This window comes from Chelonia mydas, chromosome 1 (assembly GCF_015237465.2).
Source record: "Chelonia mydas isolate rCheMyd1 chromosome 1, rCheMyd1.pri.v2, whole genome shotgun sequence".
In the NCBI taxonomy this organism is placed as follows: Eukaryota; Metazoa; Chordata; order Testudines; family Cheloniidae; genus Chelonia; species Chelonia mydas.
This window is the reverse complement of record NC_057849.1, coordinates 261,474,236-261,493,933: the sequence shown is the minus strand read 5'-3', so window position 1 is coordinate 261,493,933 and position 19,698 is coordinate 261,474,236. Positions and strand designations below refer to the sequence as shown.

Genomic DNA, 19,698 nt, shown 5'->3' with positions numbered 1-19,698 from the left:
AGGTCAGCAGTCCTGCATGATCCAGATGAGGCAGCTACCTCACAGAGGTATATGCAGATAAACCAGACAGGAGGAACCTTGTGCTTTACCTTGAAACAGGCTAAAGTCAACTGTAAATTAGCCCAGACATTTACCAAATTCTTCTTTCTAAATCCAACAAAAGTATAATTTGGGTGGTTATTTTTATTTGTAAGGGGACTGTTGGCCCCTTACTAAAACTTAATGTTTTTTTGGGCTGTGAAAAAATGTGTGCCCTGACCACAGTAGTTAGGTCAACCTAACCCTGGATGGAGAGGAAGGAAGGAAAAGTCATTGGGAGAGAATGAAGAAGGGACAAAGGGCATATGACAGAGACTGGAAGTACCTGTGGAAGGACTGGGGAAAAAAAAAAAAAGGATGGCGATTATAGTTGTAACCCACTAGGATTTTATTTTTTGATAAAATTTTCCCCATGTTGCTATTAGTTCAGCTTCCCTATTAGCAGCAAAGATGAGAGCAGATCAGGGTACAAGTGGCTACTGGCATTTAAAGCATCCTGCCATATAACAGTACTGCCAAGTCTTGTAACATTTGGTGTTTTTCTTAAAGTCCCAGCTCCTGAAAATGTGTAATTATGTAAGAATTTCAGCTTTAAAACAAAGAAGGCTTTAGTGCTCATGGCTTCGGAGGAAAGGATGAAAAAGTTATTTAAGTGCAGCATAAAGTTCAAAAACTATAAGGCAAATAAAAAGAACCCAACATTTTATATTTTAAACCAATCTCAAGATTTTTGGGGGTGTGTGGGAGAACTGACTCATGATTCTTGACTGGGTGGAGTTGGTAATATGACATGTAGCTACATTTAGCCTGCATCAGGGGCAAGAGAGGGAAACCAGCACATGTGGGCACTGGAAGTGCTGGCCTGGAATGGGCAGGACGTATTAGGCGGTAGGAGCAAAGAAGGGAGAAATTAGAAGCGGAGGAAACCAGCAGGAGGCCTACTTGGTGCCTGCAATTTAGGCCTGGTCTGCACTAAAAGGTTAGGTTGACCCAGATGTGTCACTCAGGGGAGTGAAAATCCACAGCCCCCTGTACACAGCCCTAGGTCGATGGAACAATTCTTCCCTGGACCTAGCGTCTCCGGAGCTGGATTAACTACGCTGGCAGGAGAACGCCTCCTATCGGCGCAGCCCGTGTCTACACCGAAGCTGGGGCTGGCTGGGTTAAACCAAAAGCACTTTCCCCTGGTGCGAAGGGCCAGAGAAGCAGAGGACTCAGCGAAGCCCGGGCTCACGCGCTGGGAAAACAGGAGAGGCGGTGCAGGGCAAAGGCTCCTAACCAGGGCACCGAGCACAGCCTGGGGGCAGGAGCTGCGCGAGACCGAGGCGGCGAGCAGGGCGGGTGACAGCATGAGGGGCGGGGCACGGGGCGAGGGGAGCTCAGAGAAGGTCACGCAGCCTGGTAACTCCGGGAGCCGGAGGCGGGGCATAAGCAGCCCCGCCCCCAGCCCGTCAGCGCCTGCCGGCCCGCGCAGCCTCGCGGCGTGCCCAGAGCTGGGACACGCCCCCTCCTCCGCTGTTACCGCCCCCTCCCACCGCAGCCTCACGTGACCCCCCTCTCGGGCGACTGGGCTAATGGTCGGCAGAGCCCGCTTCCCTCCTGCCGCCGCACCATCGAGCCTGAGGAGGTCTGTTCCAGAGCGGCCCGGGGAGGGCGACGCTCCGGCGGCCGATTTCCGGCACTTCTAAGGCTCTCGCGCCCAACCGGTGGTTCCGGGGCGGAAGTGGCGCGCGCGTCCCGCCCGCGACCATTCAAGATGGCGGCGATGCCGAAGAGGCGAGGAGCCGGGGGTACAGCGTAGAAACCGCCGTCCCGCAGCGAGGCAGAGGAGCTCGGCTCCCGCCCTTCAGAGGGGTGAGAGGAGCAGAGCAGAGCAGGGTGGGAGACTGACCGACCGCTCGCGGTGCTCCTGCGTGTCCCTGGGCTGCTTCTCTGCCCTCGTCTTTCCCCCCTCCCCCTCTCGGGGGAGAGGAGCAGCCCAGGGGCTTGCCGGGCCCCGGGGGAGAGAGGGGGAGGGGTGTGTTATCGCGGAGCTGTAGGAGACGGGGTTTTGCCGGCCCCCAGGCGCACACAGGCCCGGCCCAGGCCGGCAGCTCTGGGGGAAGGAGCTGCAATGCCGGGGAAGTTTTCAGGCGGTGGGAGCGGGGTAGCTAGGGAGGGGGCAGGTATCGGCATGAAGCCGGTTGTGGTCAGCAGAGTAAGGGCTTGTTCCCAGCCGCATCTGTGTCTCAGGCTCACTGTTGGCTCGGACCTCATGTCTTGCAGGCCTGGAGCCTGTACAGGGAGGGGGCTCGTACCCAGCTGTCCTATATCGAGACAAGGTGGGGTTACGGCTACCAACATGTTAATGGCCCGAGAGTCTGGTGTCCTCAGGGTTTTCGAAGCGGATGGTGGGGGAGGCGATCTCAGTATTACATACCTGAGAAATGCAGAGTTTGGGACCCTTATGTGAGAGAGATAAATCTGTTAATTCCCTGCCCTGTAGCGTTCCTGGCTAGAGAAAGAATGGTCTGAGAAATCAAACTCGTGCTGCCTTAACTGTCCATAAGAGATGGCTTATTTTATCAGTGAACACACAATCTAGACTGCTTTAGTTGTAAGCATGGCTGTTATGGCGCTTTATAACCAGACGGTACAGATAAAAGCATTTTACAAATGCTGAATTAACCAGTATATTGAATGCAATCATTCGTAGCTCTTCAGTAAGGGTCCAATTTGCTCACATACTCAGGGCACCTAATGCCACATTAGTGCACTGCTCAGTACCTTAAAGGCAATCATTTGATTATAATTATCATTACATGGCAGATGATTCGAAGTTTCATTAGACACAAGCTAGCATGTCTTCATATCCAAACTTTATAGTCCAGATAATCAAATTAGAGCACTTGCATAAAAAGAGGAAAGGTTAGTATGATGACAGATCTTCACACTTTGTACTAGAGACACGATTTATGAAGAAAAATTCTAAATCCAGATGTTCAACAGTGCACATTTTTTAGACTCTTCACGTAAAGGAGAGCAGATGATAAACTTGTATCCTTGTGATAGAGAAGTGATTGGTATGGGATGTATGGAAAGAGTGTACAGAGATGTATACGTGGTAGGCTGCAGCAGGACCACAGAGCTTGTGCAGCCTTAGATTCAACTGGATGTCATGTTTCCATTTGGATAGTTGTTTAATGGAACACACTAACTTTTGAACATCGGATCAATTCTAAAATTTCAAGAAATGTTCTAGATATCAGTGGGCAGAAGAATACTATTGATTTTGAGGAAGGGGGACATACAGAGATTCTGCCATTGATTTAGCAGAGCTGCCCACAGCTTCAGGTACCTTTGTAGTTGTTTACAGATTAAATAACTCGTCGATGAAGCTAACACCTTGCAACATAACAATACGCCATCTCTTCTCTGTCCATCCTCCCAATAGAATTTGATGTTGACATCCTGAGTGATTTATCTCCCAGACAGGAAGAAGAGCAGTAATAAGGGGGGGAGAGTAGGGAGACACAGAGCCATGGCATGTAGGCCAGTGGAGAAGAACTGTGCAAAGAAGGGGGAACCCTGTTATGAGGGAAGGGGGAATGTGGGACACAGAACTCCTGGCATGGGGGTGAAATGGGAGATCACACTGAACCCCTGGTGAGGGGGAGAATGGAGAACCCTGCAGTGGGAGGATTGGACGGCACTTGGAGATCCTGTCATGAGGTTGGGAGTGTTTCAGGGAGTCCCTGAAATAGAAAGGGATGAGATGATGGCATACAAGAAGTTGGTACAAGGGGAGAGGGAGGAATGCAAGGAGCCCATGGTGTTTGCAATGAGCTCTGCCCTACAAGTCTGCTCAGGCCTACTGCCTGAACCCAGCTGACCAAGCCCTAGAGGATTGAGTAATTTTCCAACCCAACCCTGACATTCGTCCCCAAACCTGAATCAGCCCTGCTGTTCTCCTCCTGCCCATGCTGTTGGAGCTGCAGCAGCTGTGGGCCATCCTGCTGCAGTGTGTGAGCTGCAGAGTGACAGGCACTTGGACTCTTCAGCGTGCTCACTTTGCAGTTCACACAGTGCAGCGAGGTGGTGGTGGCCACCAGGAGCAGAGCATGCAGCCGCTGCTGTGCTGACCCCATTGCAGAGCAGACATGAGCCCAAGAGGGTCTGGTTGTTTTCACACCCGACCTGGGCCTGACACTTGTAGTTGTGTTGGGCTTAGATTGAGCTGCAGGGCTCTACTCTGATTACAGAAGCAACAAAGTGTGCAAAACCCTAGTAAATACATTATACTTTTCATTTGCTTATTGAAATGAATGAGATGCAGTAGTCATTTGCTGACAAAATGGTGTGTTTGTGCAGCTTTGTATGTTTGCCTGAGTTTGCAGTGGCATTCTGTACATTCTTGAGAGCTGGGATTTAGGGAGGCGATAGACATTTGAGTTTCTGGGAAAACAAGCACTAATGCGGGGGGAAGAGGAGGAATTGGAGTATGCGGACTACTACATATGGCGTGTGATGTGGCTTTTTCTTTTTCAGGTGTCTTTTTTTTTTTTTTCCCTTGGTTTAAAGAAGCAATAAAAAAAATTGGTCAAAATGGGGCGGAGATCAACATCCTCCACCAAGAGTGGGAAGTTCATGAACCCTACAGACCAGGCCCGTAAGTATCCACTAAATTTCTTGTTGTAAGCGTGGTTAATTCATCTGAGATAAAGATGGGAATGAAAGCTGGTTGGGAGTCAGGTCAGATTCCACAAGCATTGTGTAGTTAGAGGAAGAAACGACTACACAGATCTATTCCTCCTGTATTAATGTAATTACTAAGATTCTGATGGTCAGATAAGCATCTAGAAACAAGCAAAAAGATCAACTCTCACTATCAAATACTTCAGCTGGTTATTATTAGCAATGTTTTAAGTTTGTCGAAAATGTAGATTTTTTTTTAAAAAAGTTGTTTCTATTCTGTACATAGAATATTTCAGTTTCTAAGGTGTTAATCATTTAGTGAGCATTAAATTCATACAGTCTTGTTTCAAAAAGACTGCTTAGTCCAGAACTTGTTACATCGATTAGGTGGGTGTGTATAGAAATATCTCTGCTTTTGGAGGAGTGGGGTTGCCAGCATGGCCATCTGTCACCGTCTTTCTTCTGTAATGGGTATGAAATATGATTGTTTCTAATCGAATATCCAAGACTGTAAAAGTGGGGGTGGATAAAATTTGGCTTTTTGATCACAAGCTGTTAAGAAACAGGACTCCAGTAGTCATTTCTCTCCTCTGCAGGAAAGGAGGCCCGGAAGAGGGAGCTGAAGAAGGTAAGACGCTATTACCATCCTTAAGAACACCTGGCTAACACCATTCTAATATGCATCACATTCCCAACTGTTATGGGCTTGAGACAATAGGTAGAATCCAGACTTTATGGTTGGCTCCTCAGGAGTCACTTTCTTTCTGTGGAAAATGTTGTCTGACCAATTAATTTAAAGGAATGTTGCAGCCGATATCAAGTGGAGTGCCCCAAGGGTTGGTCCTGGGGCCGGTTTTGTTTAATACCTTCATTAGTGATCTGGAAGATGGTGTGGATTGTACCCTCAGCAAGTTTACAGATGGCACTAAACTGGGAGGAGTGGTAGATATGCTGGAGGGTAGGGATAGGATACAGAGGGACCCAGACAAATTAGAGGATTGGGCCAAAAGAAATCTGATGAGGTTCAACAAGGAAAAGTGCAGGGTCCTGCACTTAGGATGGAAGAATCCCATGCACTGTTAAAAGACAAGGGACTGAGTGGCTAGGCAGCAGTTCTGCAGAAAAGGACCTAGGGGTTACAGTGGACGAGAAGCTGGATATAAGTAAACAGTGTACCCTTGTTGCCAAGAAGGCTAACGGCATTTTGGGGCTGTATAAGTAGGAGCATTGCCAGCAGATCGAGGGACGTGATCATTCCCCTCTATTTGGCATTAGTGAGGCCTCATCTGGAGTACTGTGTCCAGTTTTGGGCCCCACGCTACAAGAAGGATGCGGAAAAATTTGAAAGAGTCCTGTGGAGGGCAACAAAAATTATTAGGGGGCTGGAGTGCATGACTTATGAGGAGAGGCTGAGGGAACTGGGATTATTTAGTCAGCAGAAGAGACGAATGAGGGGGGATTTGATAGCTGCTTTCAACTACGTGAAAGGGGGTTCCAAAGAGGATGGAGCTAGACTTTTCTTGGTGGTACCAGATGACAAAACAAGGAGTAATGGTCTCAAGTTGCAGTGAGGGAAGTTTAAGTTGGATATTAGGAAAAACTTTTTCATTAGTAGGGTGGTGAAGCACTGGAATGCGTTACCTAGGGAGGTGGTGGAATCTCCTTCCTTTGAGGTTTTTAAGGTCAGGCTTGACAAAGCCCTGGCTGGGATGATTTAGTTGGGGATTGGTCCTCCTTTGAGCAGGGGGTTGGACTAGATGACCTCCTGAGGTCCCTTCCAACCCTGATATTCTGTGATTCAATGGTTCTCAACCAGGGGTATGTGTACCCTTGGGGGTACACAGAGGTCTTCCGGGGGTACATCAACTCATCTAGATATTTGCTTAGTTTTACAACAGGCTACATAAAAAGCACTAGCAAAGTCAGTACAAACTAAAATTTCATAACAGACAATGACTTGTTTATATTGCACTGAAATGTAAGTACGATATTTAGATTCCAGTTGATTTATTTTATAATTATATGGTAAAAATGGGAAAGTCAGCAATTTTTCAGTAATAATGTGCTGTGACACTTGTATTTTTATGTCTGATTTTCTAAGCAAGTAGTTTTTAAGTGAGGTGAAACTTGGGGGTATGCAAGACACATCAGATTCCTGAAAGGGGTACAGTAGTCTGGAAAGATTCAGAGCCACTGCTTAACTCACTTTTAAAATGGACCTTATAGGATGGTGTGGAGTGATTAACATTTGTAAAGCACTTTGAAAAGAACGGATGAATTTATTTCTCTTTCCTGGGGGAGTTCTTTGAACACATTTAGAAGTCCCAGAAACCTGAACTACAAAGAGAAATGTGTGATACCATAGATTATATCTGTTCCCCAGTTTATCCTAGAACAGCAGCACTATTCCTAATTCTTTATTCTCTGACCTTCTCAGAACAAGAAGCAGCGGATGATGGTACGAGCAGCTGTACTTAAGATGAAAGATCCCAAACAGATCATTCGGGACATGGAAAAATTGGATGAGATGGGTGAGTGGGTACCATCTGGAGGGACTTGCATTTAGAATGAGAGGAGAGATGGAAGGATCTGATAAGATGGGAGGTGAGAATTGAGAGATGGGACAAGATGGGTTTAGGGGTTAATGGAGGGACTACGTGGGTTGTAACTGCAGAAACTTTACCAAATACTGGCTTTTGCTTGTTAGAAGGATTGGAGAAGGAAAGTGGGTAAATGGTTCTTGGAACGGGAATAGATGATGAACTTTTTCAAGGTAATTGGATATTGGAGAATTTTGGATGGCTAGACATTCCTTTTTAAGACAGAAGGATAGACATATTGTCTCTAATTGCTGTGAAAAAGGAGACAACCCCCTTAAGGCTCTGGAGACCTGATGGAAAGCTGATTCAGATAGTCACTGTCATTGTCTCCAGAGGTTGCTATATTGAACATGTGTGCAGTATATGCAGTTGGGTAATCATGGCTTCTGTTGCAAGTCTCCCCTATAATTTCCTTTTTGGAATTGTTTGTTGCCTTGGTCCTACTCTCCCGGATCAGAGTTTAACCCAGTACAGCAGCCACAACTTAATGAGAAGGTGCTGAAGGACAAGCGTAAGAAGCTGCGTGAGACCTTTGAGCGAATTCTGCGGCTCTACGAGAAGGAGAATCCTGACATCTACAAAGAACTGCGCAAGCTGGAAGTGGAGTATGAGCAGAAGAGATCGCAGCTCAGCCAATACTTCGATGCTGTCAAGGTAACATTGTTGCATACTTGGTCCTCAATCCCTGCCATGTTGAGTATTTTCACCAAGCTGCATACCGTGCACCTTGGCTGCCTCCTCAGGCATAGTACTTTAGCAGGGACATGATGAATCATCAATATGTCCTCAGTATCCCTGTGATGTGCTATATTTACAGAGAAGGATGGTTTTGGAATGGTTTTACAGTGGAAGCCCTAACTATCTTGCATACCCTGGCTTGTGAGATATGTCTTTTGGAACATGAATGAAGCTAATTTTGTTTAAAAACGCTCTTAAGTTTGTATGCATGTAATTCGTGTCTCTCAGCATTTATTTATAAGTGTTTCTGCTGTAGTATCTGAGTCCCTAAGCTCTGTCCCAGTCAACTATAAATCCTTCCTATAATGAGTGCTTCCCAGGTACTCTGGAAGGACATGGTGTTCTTGCCTACAGTATATCTTTGTTTGGGAACTAAGGGCATGTTACACTAAAAACTTAAGTTGACCTATATTAGGTTGACTTACAGCCACCACAGTAATTACAGTGGTGTTTCATATCCACACTACCCTCCTTCAGTCAGTGGTGTGCGTCCTCGCCAGGACCGCTTCCACCAACCTAAAGCAGTATGGGGAGCTGAGAGTCGGGCTCTGAGCTCCATTTGCAGCTCCCCACCGGGTGCCTGGCTGCCCCACACTCCCCCAATGGTTCTCTGTTCCCTGTTGGGAGCCTGGCTATCCCTGACTCTCAGCTATCAGCTCCCTGCTGGAAGCAGGGCAGCTGCCCGGACTCTGACCACGGAGTCAGGACTCCTGGAGCAGCCCAGCAGGGAGCCTGGGTAGCGGCTCAGCTGGGAGTGGGGAGCCTGGACCCAGGGGGTAGCCTGACTGGAAGAAGGGAGGACAATCTTGTCAATTTCATGGCTCCAGCACAGAGCCAGACATTGACAAGAATGACAGCCAACAGCTGATGTAAGTAAGACAGTGTCTACAACAGAGATGGGCAAACAATGGCCTGCGGGCCACATCCGGCCCTCAGGACCGTCCTGCTCGGTCCCTGAGCTCCCAGTCGGGGAGGCTAGCCCCCGGCCCCTCTCCTGCTATCCCCCCTCCCCTGCAGCCTCAGTTCGCCACGCTGCCAGCACTCTGGCCTGCTGCTCCTGCTGGTAAGGGCAGTGGCATGGCTGGCTCTGGCGGGGCTGCAAGCTCCTGCTGCTCTGAGCGGCATGATATGGGGGTTCGATAAGGGGCAGAGGGTCCTGCGGGGCAGTTGGGACAGGGAGTGGGGGGCGGTTGGATGGGGAGGAGGTTCGGGAGGGGGGGAGTGGGGGTGGTCAGGGGACGGGGAACAGGGGCGGTTGGATAGGTGTGGAAGTCCAGGGGGACCTGTCAGGGGGCAGGGCTGTCAGGGGACAGGGAGTGGGGTCCTGGAGGGGGTGGTTAGTTGTGGGGGTCCCGGGGAGGGGTGGTCAGGGGACAAGGAGCGGGGTGGGGGGGTTGGATGGGTTGGGGATTTTGAGGGGGGCAGTTGGGGGCAGGAATTGGGAGGGGGCGGGGGCCAGGCTGTTTGGGGAGGCACAGCCTTCCCTATCCGGCCCTTCACACAGTTTTGCAACCGCGATGTGGCCCATGGGCCAAAACCTTTGCCCACCACTGGTCTACAAGGACACTATGTTGTCCTAACTGCTTCTGTTAAAGTCTTATGCTTTTCCTGGAGGTGCGGTTATGTCTATGTAGGAGGGCACTTAACATTGGAGGGAGGAAGGTGGCAGTGTGTACACTGACATAGGTCGACATAAACTGCCTTATGTCGACCTAACTGTTGTGTAGACCAGGGCTAAGTATCTTAAGAGGAATATAAGCTTGATCAGGTTTTGATTATTTGAATGGGGAAATATTTTCCACTAGCTGAGCTCTGTGTGTTACCTTTGACCAAAGAGGCCTTAATATCTTATGCTCGTGATCTGTTTCTCCAAATGTTCATTCAGGGGTCTAAGACAAAGAGTGACATACCAGTTGGACAGGCACCCTTGTAAATAACCATTTTTATGAGGGAAGGAACTGACTCCTTACCCTCTATACTCTATAAAGTGAGGAGTGTGCATGTGATCCTCTTCCCTCTGCCTCCTAAGAGATTAACCTGTTTGTTGTTTGTATTTCTTGCAGAATGCACAACACGTTGAGGTGGAGAGTATACCCCTGCCAGACATGCCTCATGCCCCCTCCAACATCCTTATACAGGACATCCCCCTACCTGGGGCTCAACCACCTTCTATCCTCAAGAAAACATCAGCCTATGGGTAAGAGGGAAGTGTCATGGAGGGGTAATAAATGCTGAACACCCATGCGTTGCAGGTGGATATAGAGGGTTGTTGATAGAAGTGATGTTTGGGAGAGGGGAATTGGAAGTTCTGAGGGAGTGATGAATCCTTCGTTCTGTATGTATTTCCCCTTTGTTTTTGCTGTTAAAACCCTTCTTTGTGCCTTGGTCATCTCTCATATTGACTCTGATAAGTGTGTCTGGTCTTCCTGCATATCTACTTTTGCACATTAGTCCACCTTAAGCTCCATTGTTAGAGTTCTCTTTTCCCACTGTTCTCACTGCAATACCCCTTTTGGTCGTAAATACTTTCATAGGCTTCTTGTCTTCTGCTGTGTTAAATTCAAGTTTGTATTTCACCTCTTAATCTGGCCTGTGTCTCTCATGTCCTCCTGCTCTCCCTTTCCTCTTACTGATTACTTAGCATCCTTTTATTTGTCAGCTTCATGGTGTCTTCATTTTGCCCCCTATGTTTGCATCAGTTCCCACTTGTCCTTACTCTTCTCCTTCTGTCTTCCTTTAAGCCTATTTCTTCCATAAAGCTTTCTTAACTCTAATATCCATCAGCAGTGTCTCCAAACCCTCCCACCTTTAATTGGTGACCTTTTTTTGAGTCAGTTCATAAATTTGTTGGGCAAGGACCATGCCTTACTCTGTTTTTGTAAATTTCTAATGTATTTTCATAGCACTTAGGACAGGAACAGCTGGATCATTGTCTAAATGGTTGCTGTGAAGGTGATTGTGAGGAACTGGGACAGATTTTTGTGTTTATCTCCTTTATACTTTTTTTTTTTTAATATCCAGCCCTCCAGTCCGGCCCATTTCTGTACTTCCACCTCCTGGACTTGGTGTTCCACGGTTACCCCCAGGTCGGAAGCCCCCTGGACCTCCTCCAGGGCCTCCCCCACCCCAAGTCCTACAGATGTATGGCCGTAAAGTGGGCTTCACTTTAGAGATGGCCCCTTGGAGGCGAGAGGAAGAGATTTCTTACAGTCCTGACATAGGTAAAAAGCTGCTCCTCCTTTGTCCTAGTCCTCATGTTATCCCTGTACTGGAGATTTACCTTGACTTCTGTCTGCTCTTCCACTGATAATGCTACGGTGAATGTGGTATGCACTGGCATTGCCATTATGACTTAACTGGGAGGAATGTGCAGGCTTGTATTATCTGAGACTGGTTTCTGTAGGTTCACAGAGAATTTTCTTACTGTATGAAAGATTGAAATAACTACAAAGCTTGGCCAAATGATAACTAAGATAAGATAAATTTGCAAGTGTTTGAAGGGTGTTGAATCTCTGAAGTGAAGAACCTGTCTAGATGGTTATAGTTAAGTGGAATGGAATGAAATTGAATAAAGGGGGGAAATGAGACTGGATATCAATAAGCCTTTGCTACTAATAGTTAAATCTCATACACGAGAGAATAATTTCCTAAGGGAAATGATAGAAAATGCCGTCATGTGATTAGACAAAACCATCTGAAAAACTATCCTACTGGGGGAGAGAGAATTTTCCATTTTAGACTTCTGTGAGCAAAAGTCTCATGTCTCAGATGTGTGCCCCTTGAGTTTTGGAGATAACATGCTTCATTGAAATGATTATGCTCCTAAACCTCTTGGGAGGTGCTGGTATGCTGCATAATTTAATGTCAGTTAATTTAACATCAGTTACATTTCCTTATCAAATGTCAAAGCTTCAAGTTATAACTTTCAAATACTTGGTTTTACACTAGTGCATTGTTGAATGGGAGAGAAATCTGCCCCCAGGGTTGATGGCTGCAAGATTGTGGGATCCGGCATTTTAAAATCTCCCCAGCTAGCATCATTCAGAAAAGCTGTGCATGTTCTTTCATTCCCACTCAGTGTTTCTCATTAGCACCTGTAGGATTAGTAGCACCAGAAGTTAAACTAATTAGACCCTCCAATTTCATTTAATTCCTACTGGACCTCCATATATTGCATAGTGAAACTAAGTTTATCAGCTTATGCACATAATGGAGTGCTATGTAGACATAACATTAGGACTTGGGGGACTAGAAAAGGCACAAAGTAGAGTGACCAGAGAAATTCAGAAAGGTAGAAATGGATAAATGGAAATGAACTGGTGAATTTTAGAGTGCAGATATTGTTCAGTAGCCAAAAAAAAAAGCAATGGTGATAGCTGATTGGATTAGTAACAAAACAACCTCAAATAAGATCTCCATCGTAGAGTTTATTTTACCCTCCTTTTGTTCCCTTCTCCCCATTCCTAGATAGCGAAATGAAATTACTGTCTTCTATCAGAAATAGAACTAGTTAACTCTCCACTTGGAGAGGGATCTGAAAGGATAAATGCTAGACAATGTATGTCCGTTCCTCACTGGAATGGAGTTTGGAATGGGTTCTTTAACTATAGAAATAAACCTAAGATGACATATATTCTCATTCTTCCATGCTGGTGTGCTTTGCTTCCTGATATTCTGCTCTCTTCTTCTCAGGTCAGCGAGGGCACGATGATGATGCCTCCAGTACCAGTGAAGATGAAGGGTATCCTGAGGACATGGATCAAGACAGGCATGATGACAGTAGTGATGACAGTGATAGTGACAGATCAGATGCAGACAGCGAAGGCGATGAATTCCTGCATCGTGACAATGAAAATGAAAGGGAGGGTGAAGACAAGAAATCAGGTTTGTGTGGCGGGAACCCCACTTCATTATAGTCTGAAAAGTGACAGAAAATAGGACTGCATCATAGCCTGAAAAGTGACACTCTTATTTCTGTTTGTTCTGTAGTCATGAGGCTGAAAGGAGAGCAAACTGAATTCTGTTCTGGCTCAACTAACTAAATTATTACCTAAGTTCCTATTAAAGAATTTTTATTACTGCTGATAAATGAGTCAGAAAGCACCCAGCTGGAATTTGAGATTCCAGGCTGAGGTTGCAACATTAGTATTCAAATTTGTCTGCTTTGTTAGAATATATACACACTTGACCTGGAGCATTGAGTCAGAAACAAGGAACTCCACAATGCAATTTTTAGTTCCATGTCAGAGTAGAACCACACTTTAATGACTTGAGACTTTTCAAAAGAACTGTACAAGATACATAACTGAATTTCAGGCTTATCAAAGACAGTCTACTTCACTCACTGTAGAAGAGCATCAACCATCCATTCAGCTATTTGAGTGGAAGTCAGGAACACTATTTATTTGAAACTGATGGGAATTTTAGGTTAGCAGAATGTAATAAGGCAAATAACACCGATGTTATGTTACCATTTTGAAAAGAGTCACAAGATATTTAATTTGCTATCCACATCAAATAATAACTTTTCTTGTATATATTTGATCTCTCCCTTTTCCCTATGCTTATCTCTGCAGGTCTTAGTGTGCGGTTTGCCGACATGCCTGGGAAGTCACGGAAAAAGAAAAAGAACATGAAGGAACTGACTCCACTTCAGGCTATGATGTTGCGAATGGCAGGTGAGAACGTAAATTCCCTAGCTAGTAAACAAAATATTTAGCTTTTTTAAAAAAAAATGTTTTTGCTTGCTTCATTTCTCAACCTTAGTGAAGATAACTTAGACTAATGAAACATTAATATTTGTTTTTAAGGGGAGTAAGGAGGTGAGGAGAACTTAAAACTGAGTTGCTGTTTAAGTAATATATCTCTTGAGGCAACTTTACTATGTTCTCAGTATTCTAAAGCCTTTCAGGATTAAGATGCCCATAAAAGATGCTGCTTCAGATGTATAAAGGTAACCTCATAACCTCATCTACAATAAGATGTCTCTCTCCAGACTTGAGCTCGTTTTTCCTTCCTCATTAAGAACTGCACTTGTGTCAGCTGTTTCACTTGTCTGCTCATATAAAATCACCTTTTTTAAAAAAATGTGAAAGTTTTTTACTTTTGTATAATTCAAAGGGCTAAACCAATTTTCCACGGGTTTCCCCCTAAAAATCCCCAGACTGTAGCTGTGTGAAGTTATGCAAGAGAAATTTCAGCCCAAAAGGAATTGTTAACCCCTGAAAATATGGGGTTGTTATGGCACAGCCTTCTGTGCTCCATGGTAGTGCTGCCAGCGAGAGCTGTACTGTGTTCCCGTTACCTATTTTATATAGTAGCTAAATGAGGCCAGTTTCTTCCCTCCTCCCCATCACCTTTTTGTGGGGGAGGAGATGATCCTCCATCTCAAGTTTTTCTATGGTGCGTATTTATAAATATATCTTGTCTTTTCTGTGTCTTCAGGTCAGGAAATCCCCGAGGAGGGGCGAGAAGTGGAGGAATATTCGGAAGAGGAGGAAGAGGAGGATGAAGATGATTCTGAATCTGAAGAGACACCACAGCAGCAACGCAAGGAGGAGTCTCGTACAGAGACGGGGTCATCATCTACTACACCCTCTCAGCCACAGCAACAGCAGCAACCACCACCACAGCCTGTTCCTCCAACTCAGCTACAGGCACCGCCCATGACTGGGCCTCCCCCTCTGGGACCACCTCCTGCCCCTCCCCTGAGGCCTCCAGGACCACCTACTGGTCTTCCTCCTGGTCCTCCACCAGGTGAACACTTAGCGTATTTTTGTTTAAATTAACTTGCAGCTGCTGAGAGGCGTTAGGTTCCAATCCCAATCCTGCAGACCAAGAGTTGGCTTGTTATTCCCTGACCAGCTATAGTGGCAGTGCAGGCTTCCCTTAAACTGTCCTTTGAATGTGTTTCAACCCTTACCTGGAGAGGGAAACATACTTATGTGAAGGAAATTTGATACCATTCTTATTCAGTAGTAGTAAGCCAGATGGCCAATTAGTGCCTGGTCCGATGTTGGTTTTGCAATGTAAGCACCTATTTTACCTGCAACTGGAGGGAGACAGCAATTTATTTCACATAGATCAGTGAGGAATGATTTGGTCACTACCTATCTGAACTGGATTGCAGAAATTAGCCTAAAAATTAAAATCTCTGTAACCTGTTCTCTAGCCATCTAATTTCATTAAATAGAATATTGGCTTTGATAGAGTTAGTATATTTAGAACAATATATAACACGAGCCCAGTGCTATTCCTGTGCACACATACAATGAATAACAAACATGATGTTAATAAGTAAATATAAGGCATGTCCTTCAGTTGTGCTCTTCTCACCCTCCCTAAAACAAAAAAAACCCCAAACCCACAACAGCCCTCTACTTTTACTTTTTCCATGAAATCAACAAAGTCTGACTCTACCAGGACAGTGGGGGAAGCAGATTCCAGAGTGAAAGGTCTTACATTGAAGTCGTTATCTTCAGTTATTTAAATTTAGGCATTGTTGACTCATTCGCTGTTCTCTCAAATGTCACTGCAGCACATGGTGGGGAGAGAGTCTCGCAGACAGCTACTGGGTAGGGCTGCAGATTCCTCATGAAAAGGAAGTGGGGTACTAGAATACAGCTTCTTGGGAATGTGGTGTGATATGGATCACTTGAATGTCTCTGTAAACACTATCTGTACAGGAGAAATAGGATTTCCTCTTTTGCCAATCTGTGATGTTGCCACAATAGAGGAAAGGACACTTTTTACGCAACTGTGGAATTTGATACTGCAGTATATTAACTCATTAAATTTCCAAAAAGTGATTTATTTTATAAGAGCAATGATCTCTTCAGTGACAGTCCTTAAGATCCGTGAGGCTGCCAGGTTTAGTTCTTATGCTTCAAGACAAAAGCTGACCACTTGGGATCAGGAAGTAAATACCCTCCATCCTAATATATTGCGCAGTCAGTTACATCAAGAAGAAAGCATAAAATCCCCACAAGTAACTGGCTTTCACAATTGCCAAAGAGGCACTACCAGACTGGATAAAACATTGGTAAAATCTGGTAATGTCATTTTGACAGGATTATAGGCGTTAATGTAATCTTGACACATTTTTCAAACGGGAAATCTCTGATGACTCTAGTTCAGGGACCAGCTTGTCAAAGTGATTCTTTCAAATACCTGCACATTGGAAGGATCACTTCAGCATGTTGTGTTCTTGGGAATACAGCTCAGCACTGGAGCCTCTCCAATAAGATAACAGAAGGGAGGATTGTGGTGAGAAGAGAGAGAAGTGACTTGGCTTGAACAGCCAAGACACCACATTGTCTGTGGCTGTGCCTACATTACAAGTTAGGGGTGGGAATCTCCTGCTCATGAATATGTGTTTGTTCTAGCGCTCATCGAGCTAGTGGAAAATAGCAGTGTAGCTGTGATAACGTAGGTAGTGGCATTGGAGGCAGGAAGGAGCTGTGCTGAGTACAAACCTGCCTGAAACTGGTAGATATGTGCTCAGCCATTCCTCTGCTACTTACGCTACCATGGCTACACTACTGTTTATGCTTTCACTAGCTCAGTGAGAGCAAGCGTGAATATCTGTACACGTCGTATAGGCATAGCCTTTGTATAAGGGGTTAAGAAACCATAAGACGAGAAGACCAGTTATGTAGAGGGTTGGCTGATATTGGAGACCGCTCCCCTTAATCAGGTGCTGTTTGATATTACATGATGCAATGTTTTTCCGCCCATGAGTTAAGTTGCCTTTGTTTTGTGTGTATATTTTCAGGGGCTCCTCCATTCCTGAGACCTCCAGGATTGCCAGGTCTGCGTGGGCCTTTACCACGACTCTTACCACCAGGACCTCCTCCTGGTCGGCCCCCTGGTCCTCCACCAGGCCCACCTCCAGGTCTGCCACCCGGCCCACCCCCACGTGGACCCCCACCTCGTTTGCCACCTCCAGCACCACCAGGTAAATTTTTCTGCTTCCTTATTATGTGTATTTCATTTTAAACTTTCCCACTGGTGCTTGAGTTAGTACATGTGGTATGGGGAAACAATCTTCCCCAGTACCCTGGCCTCAGACAATCCCATGCTACTTATGTGCCTACGTTCAGGCTACATTACTACAAGCACGGCATTGGGTGGCGTAACCTGTTCCCCTCCATTGCAGGTCCCTTGGAGTTGTTACTTTCTGTTTAACGACAATGACTAAGTCCCTGCTGTTCTTGTACCTGGAGGTCTGAATTCCCGTTATGTCAGAATTTGTTTTCATTGTACTATATCACAGATCTGTTCCAGATTGCCTCTTGTGTTGACCTCCCTGTTAGAATTCACATTATTATTTGTATTTTCTTGGGGCCTAGGAGCCCCAGTCATAGACCAGGACCACATTGTGCTAGGCTATGTACAAACACAGAACAAAAGGACAGTCCCTGCAGCTGTCCACTCCTGAAGCAGGGACTATTTACGCCCCACTGGTCACATGCTGCTGATAGTTCTGAAATTCTTATACACATGATGGGAGGTTGTCCATTGTGCTCTAGCACTGGATATATATAGCAATTCAAGGGAGGGGAATACACAGGGGCCTTAACCTCCATACAAAGCCACAGTGCCTGTCTAGAATTTCCTAAATGTGTGTGCACATTCTTCCTGATGGAGAACAATCTGATGCTGAGGGGCTTGAAAACAATTTGTAAGATTACCTTCTGTAAGATTACCTTCTAACTCGGGGGACCTGCCTCCAAGTTACGAGCTTTCTCTGGATTGTTTCCAAGTGCTGTTTCCGCTTTCTCAAACTTTCTGTCCCTCCGTCCACAGGTATCCCTCCTCCTCGTCCAGGCATGTTGCGTCCACCTCTGGTGCCTCCACCAGGGCTTTTCCCGCCGGCTCCCATTCCAAACCCAGGAGTGCTGAGTGCCCCACCCAGTCTGATCCAGCGCCCCAAGGCGGATGACACCAGTGGAGCTACCATTGAGAAGAAAGCCACAGCCACAATCAGTGCCAAGCCGCAAATTACCAACCCCAAAGCAGAGATCACCCGCTTTGTGCCCACTGCCCTGCGAGTGCGACGTGAGAATAAGGGGGCTTCTGCCGTCTCCCAGAGAAAACACGATGATGAGCCTGCTCTCCAATTAACCAAAGCAACCCCTAAGGTTGGCTCCTCTGCCCCTGTCTCTGTGCAGACTAAGGATGATGTGTATGAAGCCTTCATGAAGGAAATGGAGGGGCTACTGTGACGTATCCTCATCCCGGTCAGCCCTCCTACCTGCTGAGCTCAAATCAGACTACTGTATGGTGGGGAGGTGTATTTCCTGTAGTAGACCCAGTTACTGAAGGAGACCACCCCCCTGCCCCATCTTCAGTGTGTGTGTGGGGAGGGGGGTTGCGTGATAGAATATTCCACCTACCCACAGGTTAACTTACCAACAGGCTCAGAATAGAGACCATTGCAGTCAGGTTCTGGTGGGGGCCTTCCTTTCAGAGCCAGAATTGCCACTTCTGTCCTCTTTGTGGGAGGAGACTAAAATCCAGAAATGACACTATGATGGAACCTTTCTTGGGTCGGTCTTCTATTTTGCGGGACACTAGTACTGAAAGACGAGTGTGTCTGGCACTCCCACTGGAACCTTTTCACCCTCTGAATGCTTTGGGTAGGGTGCTAGAATAAACTCCTGAGGTACTGGAAATACGTTGGCAACATTTCATACACACACCTGGTCATTAAGTTTTTATGTTCCATTTTGGTTGTCTTTTGTAAATATTTTGTAATACTGTGTTTTTAGTTGCAGTGAGATTGATTGATCACTTCCTGCAAGGGGGTTATCAAAAAGGTATTTTGCTGCATATACTTTATGGGAGTTTTGCACCCTGTCCCCTCCAGAGTCAACTTGTTGGCTTCCTGCTGACAGGGAAGACTTCAGTGTGTCTCATGAAAACAATAAATGTTTGATGTACTAAAACACTTGTCTTCTTGTGATCTGGTATCTGTATTAATGCAGTTAGGGGAAAGGCTGTGCATAGCTCCTGGGGAGGGATTATTGCACTGAACTTCATGGAAGAAGCACCTGGCTAGATTTTGAATTAAGTACTATCTTTTAAAAAAATGCTTTATGAAGTTGTGAGCAAACATACTGAAACTGTATCTGTCAACACCTGTATTTCACTGTATCATTTATAACCCTCACTTGTAATTTATAATCAACCTTTGCGGGTGGAACATGTTATTTTGAGACCTAAAATGTGGAGCTCGCAACAGTTAACAAGCTTCTCTGTTTATGCTGGCAAAGCTTCAACTTGCATCAAGCCTAAAATACTTGATTACATTGGATGTCCCTTAGACTCATGAGAAAGCATATCAAGTTAGAAGTAGAAACAACTTACAAATTTAAGAGTATGAATAATACTTTCACTGACAAGGAAACTTCTAAGCAAAAATTCTGTTAAATTATGTAAAAATTGAGAATATTGCACTAAAAATGTTAAACATTAGGGTTTCCTCACTTTTTAACAATTGAGATTCTAAATTTAACCTTTCTTCATAAGCCAACTCTCCTTCCACCTATAGGCTATAAAACCCTGCTAGTTCCATTCACCATACTCCTCCATCTCCTTTTCCATTATGAACTACAGACTACCACCAGCACACATCTACATACTA

The 19,698-nt window shown here is 45.6% G+C and overlaps 1 protein-coding gene across 4 annotated transcripts; it reads left to right on the top strand.

Moving 5' to 3' along the window:
• The first annotated feature begins 1,471 nt into the window (after nucleotides 1-1,471).
• WBP11 (WW domain binding protein 11) lies at nucleotides 1,472-19,000 on the top strand. 4 transcript variants are annotated; one of them, XM_043545026.1, is made up of 13 exons: nucleotides 1,540-1,666; nucleotides 2,305-2,360; nucleotides 4,567-4,687; nucleotides 5,310-5,341; nucleotides 7,151-7,244; nucleotides 7,771-7,967; nucleotides 10,115-10,248; nucleotides 11,073-11,272; nucleotides 12,744-12,935; nucleotides 13,628-13,729; nucleotides 14,496-14,807; nucleotides 16,825-17,007; nucleotides 17,859-19,000. In XM_043545026.1, exons 3-13 carry the CDS (start codon nucleotides 4,624-4,626, stop codon nucleotides 18,275-18,277), a joined length of 1,929 nt encoding a protein of 642 aa, XP_043400961.1. In that variant the 5' UTR covers nucleotides 1,540-1,666; nucleotides 2,305-2,360; nucleotides 4,567-4,623; the 3' UTR covers nucleotides 18,278-19,000. The 4 variants fall into 4 exon arrangements, with proteins under 4 accessions (XP_007064091.1, XP_043400961.1, XP_043400951.1 ...); XM_043545016.1 differs by having other exon boundaries at nucleotides 1,577-1,893; XM_007064029.4 differs by lacking the exon at nucleotides 2,305-2,360 and having other exon boundaries at nucleotides 1,472-1,893.
• Nucleotides 19,001-19,698: the final 698 nt, after the last annotated feature.

Excerpts from the sequence above, each read along its gene's own strand:
- WBP11 (XM_007064029.4), top strand. The coding sequence starts at position 4,624 with ATGGGGCGGAGATCAACATCCTCCACCAAGAGTGGGAAGTTCATGAAC. Across the intron at positions 7,245-7,770 it reads GGAAAAATTGGATGAGATGG|AGTTTAACCCAGTACAGCAG; the intron begins GTGAGTGGGTAC and ends CTCCCGGATCAG. Across the intron at positions 7,968-10,114 it reads AATACTTCGATGCTGTCAAG|AATGCACAACACGTTGAGGT; the intron begins GTAACATTGTTG and ends TATTTCTTGCAG.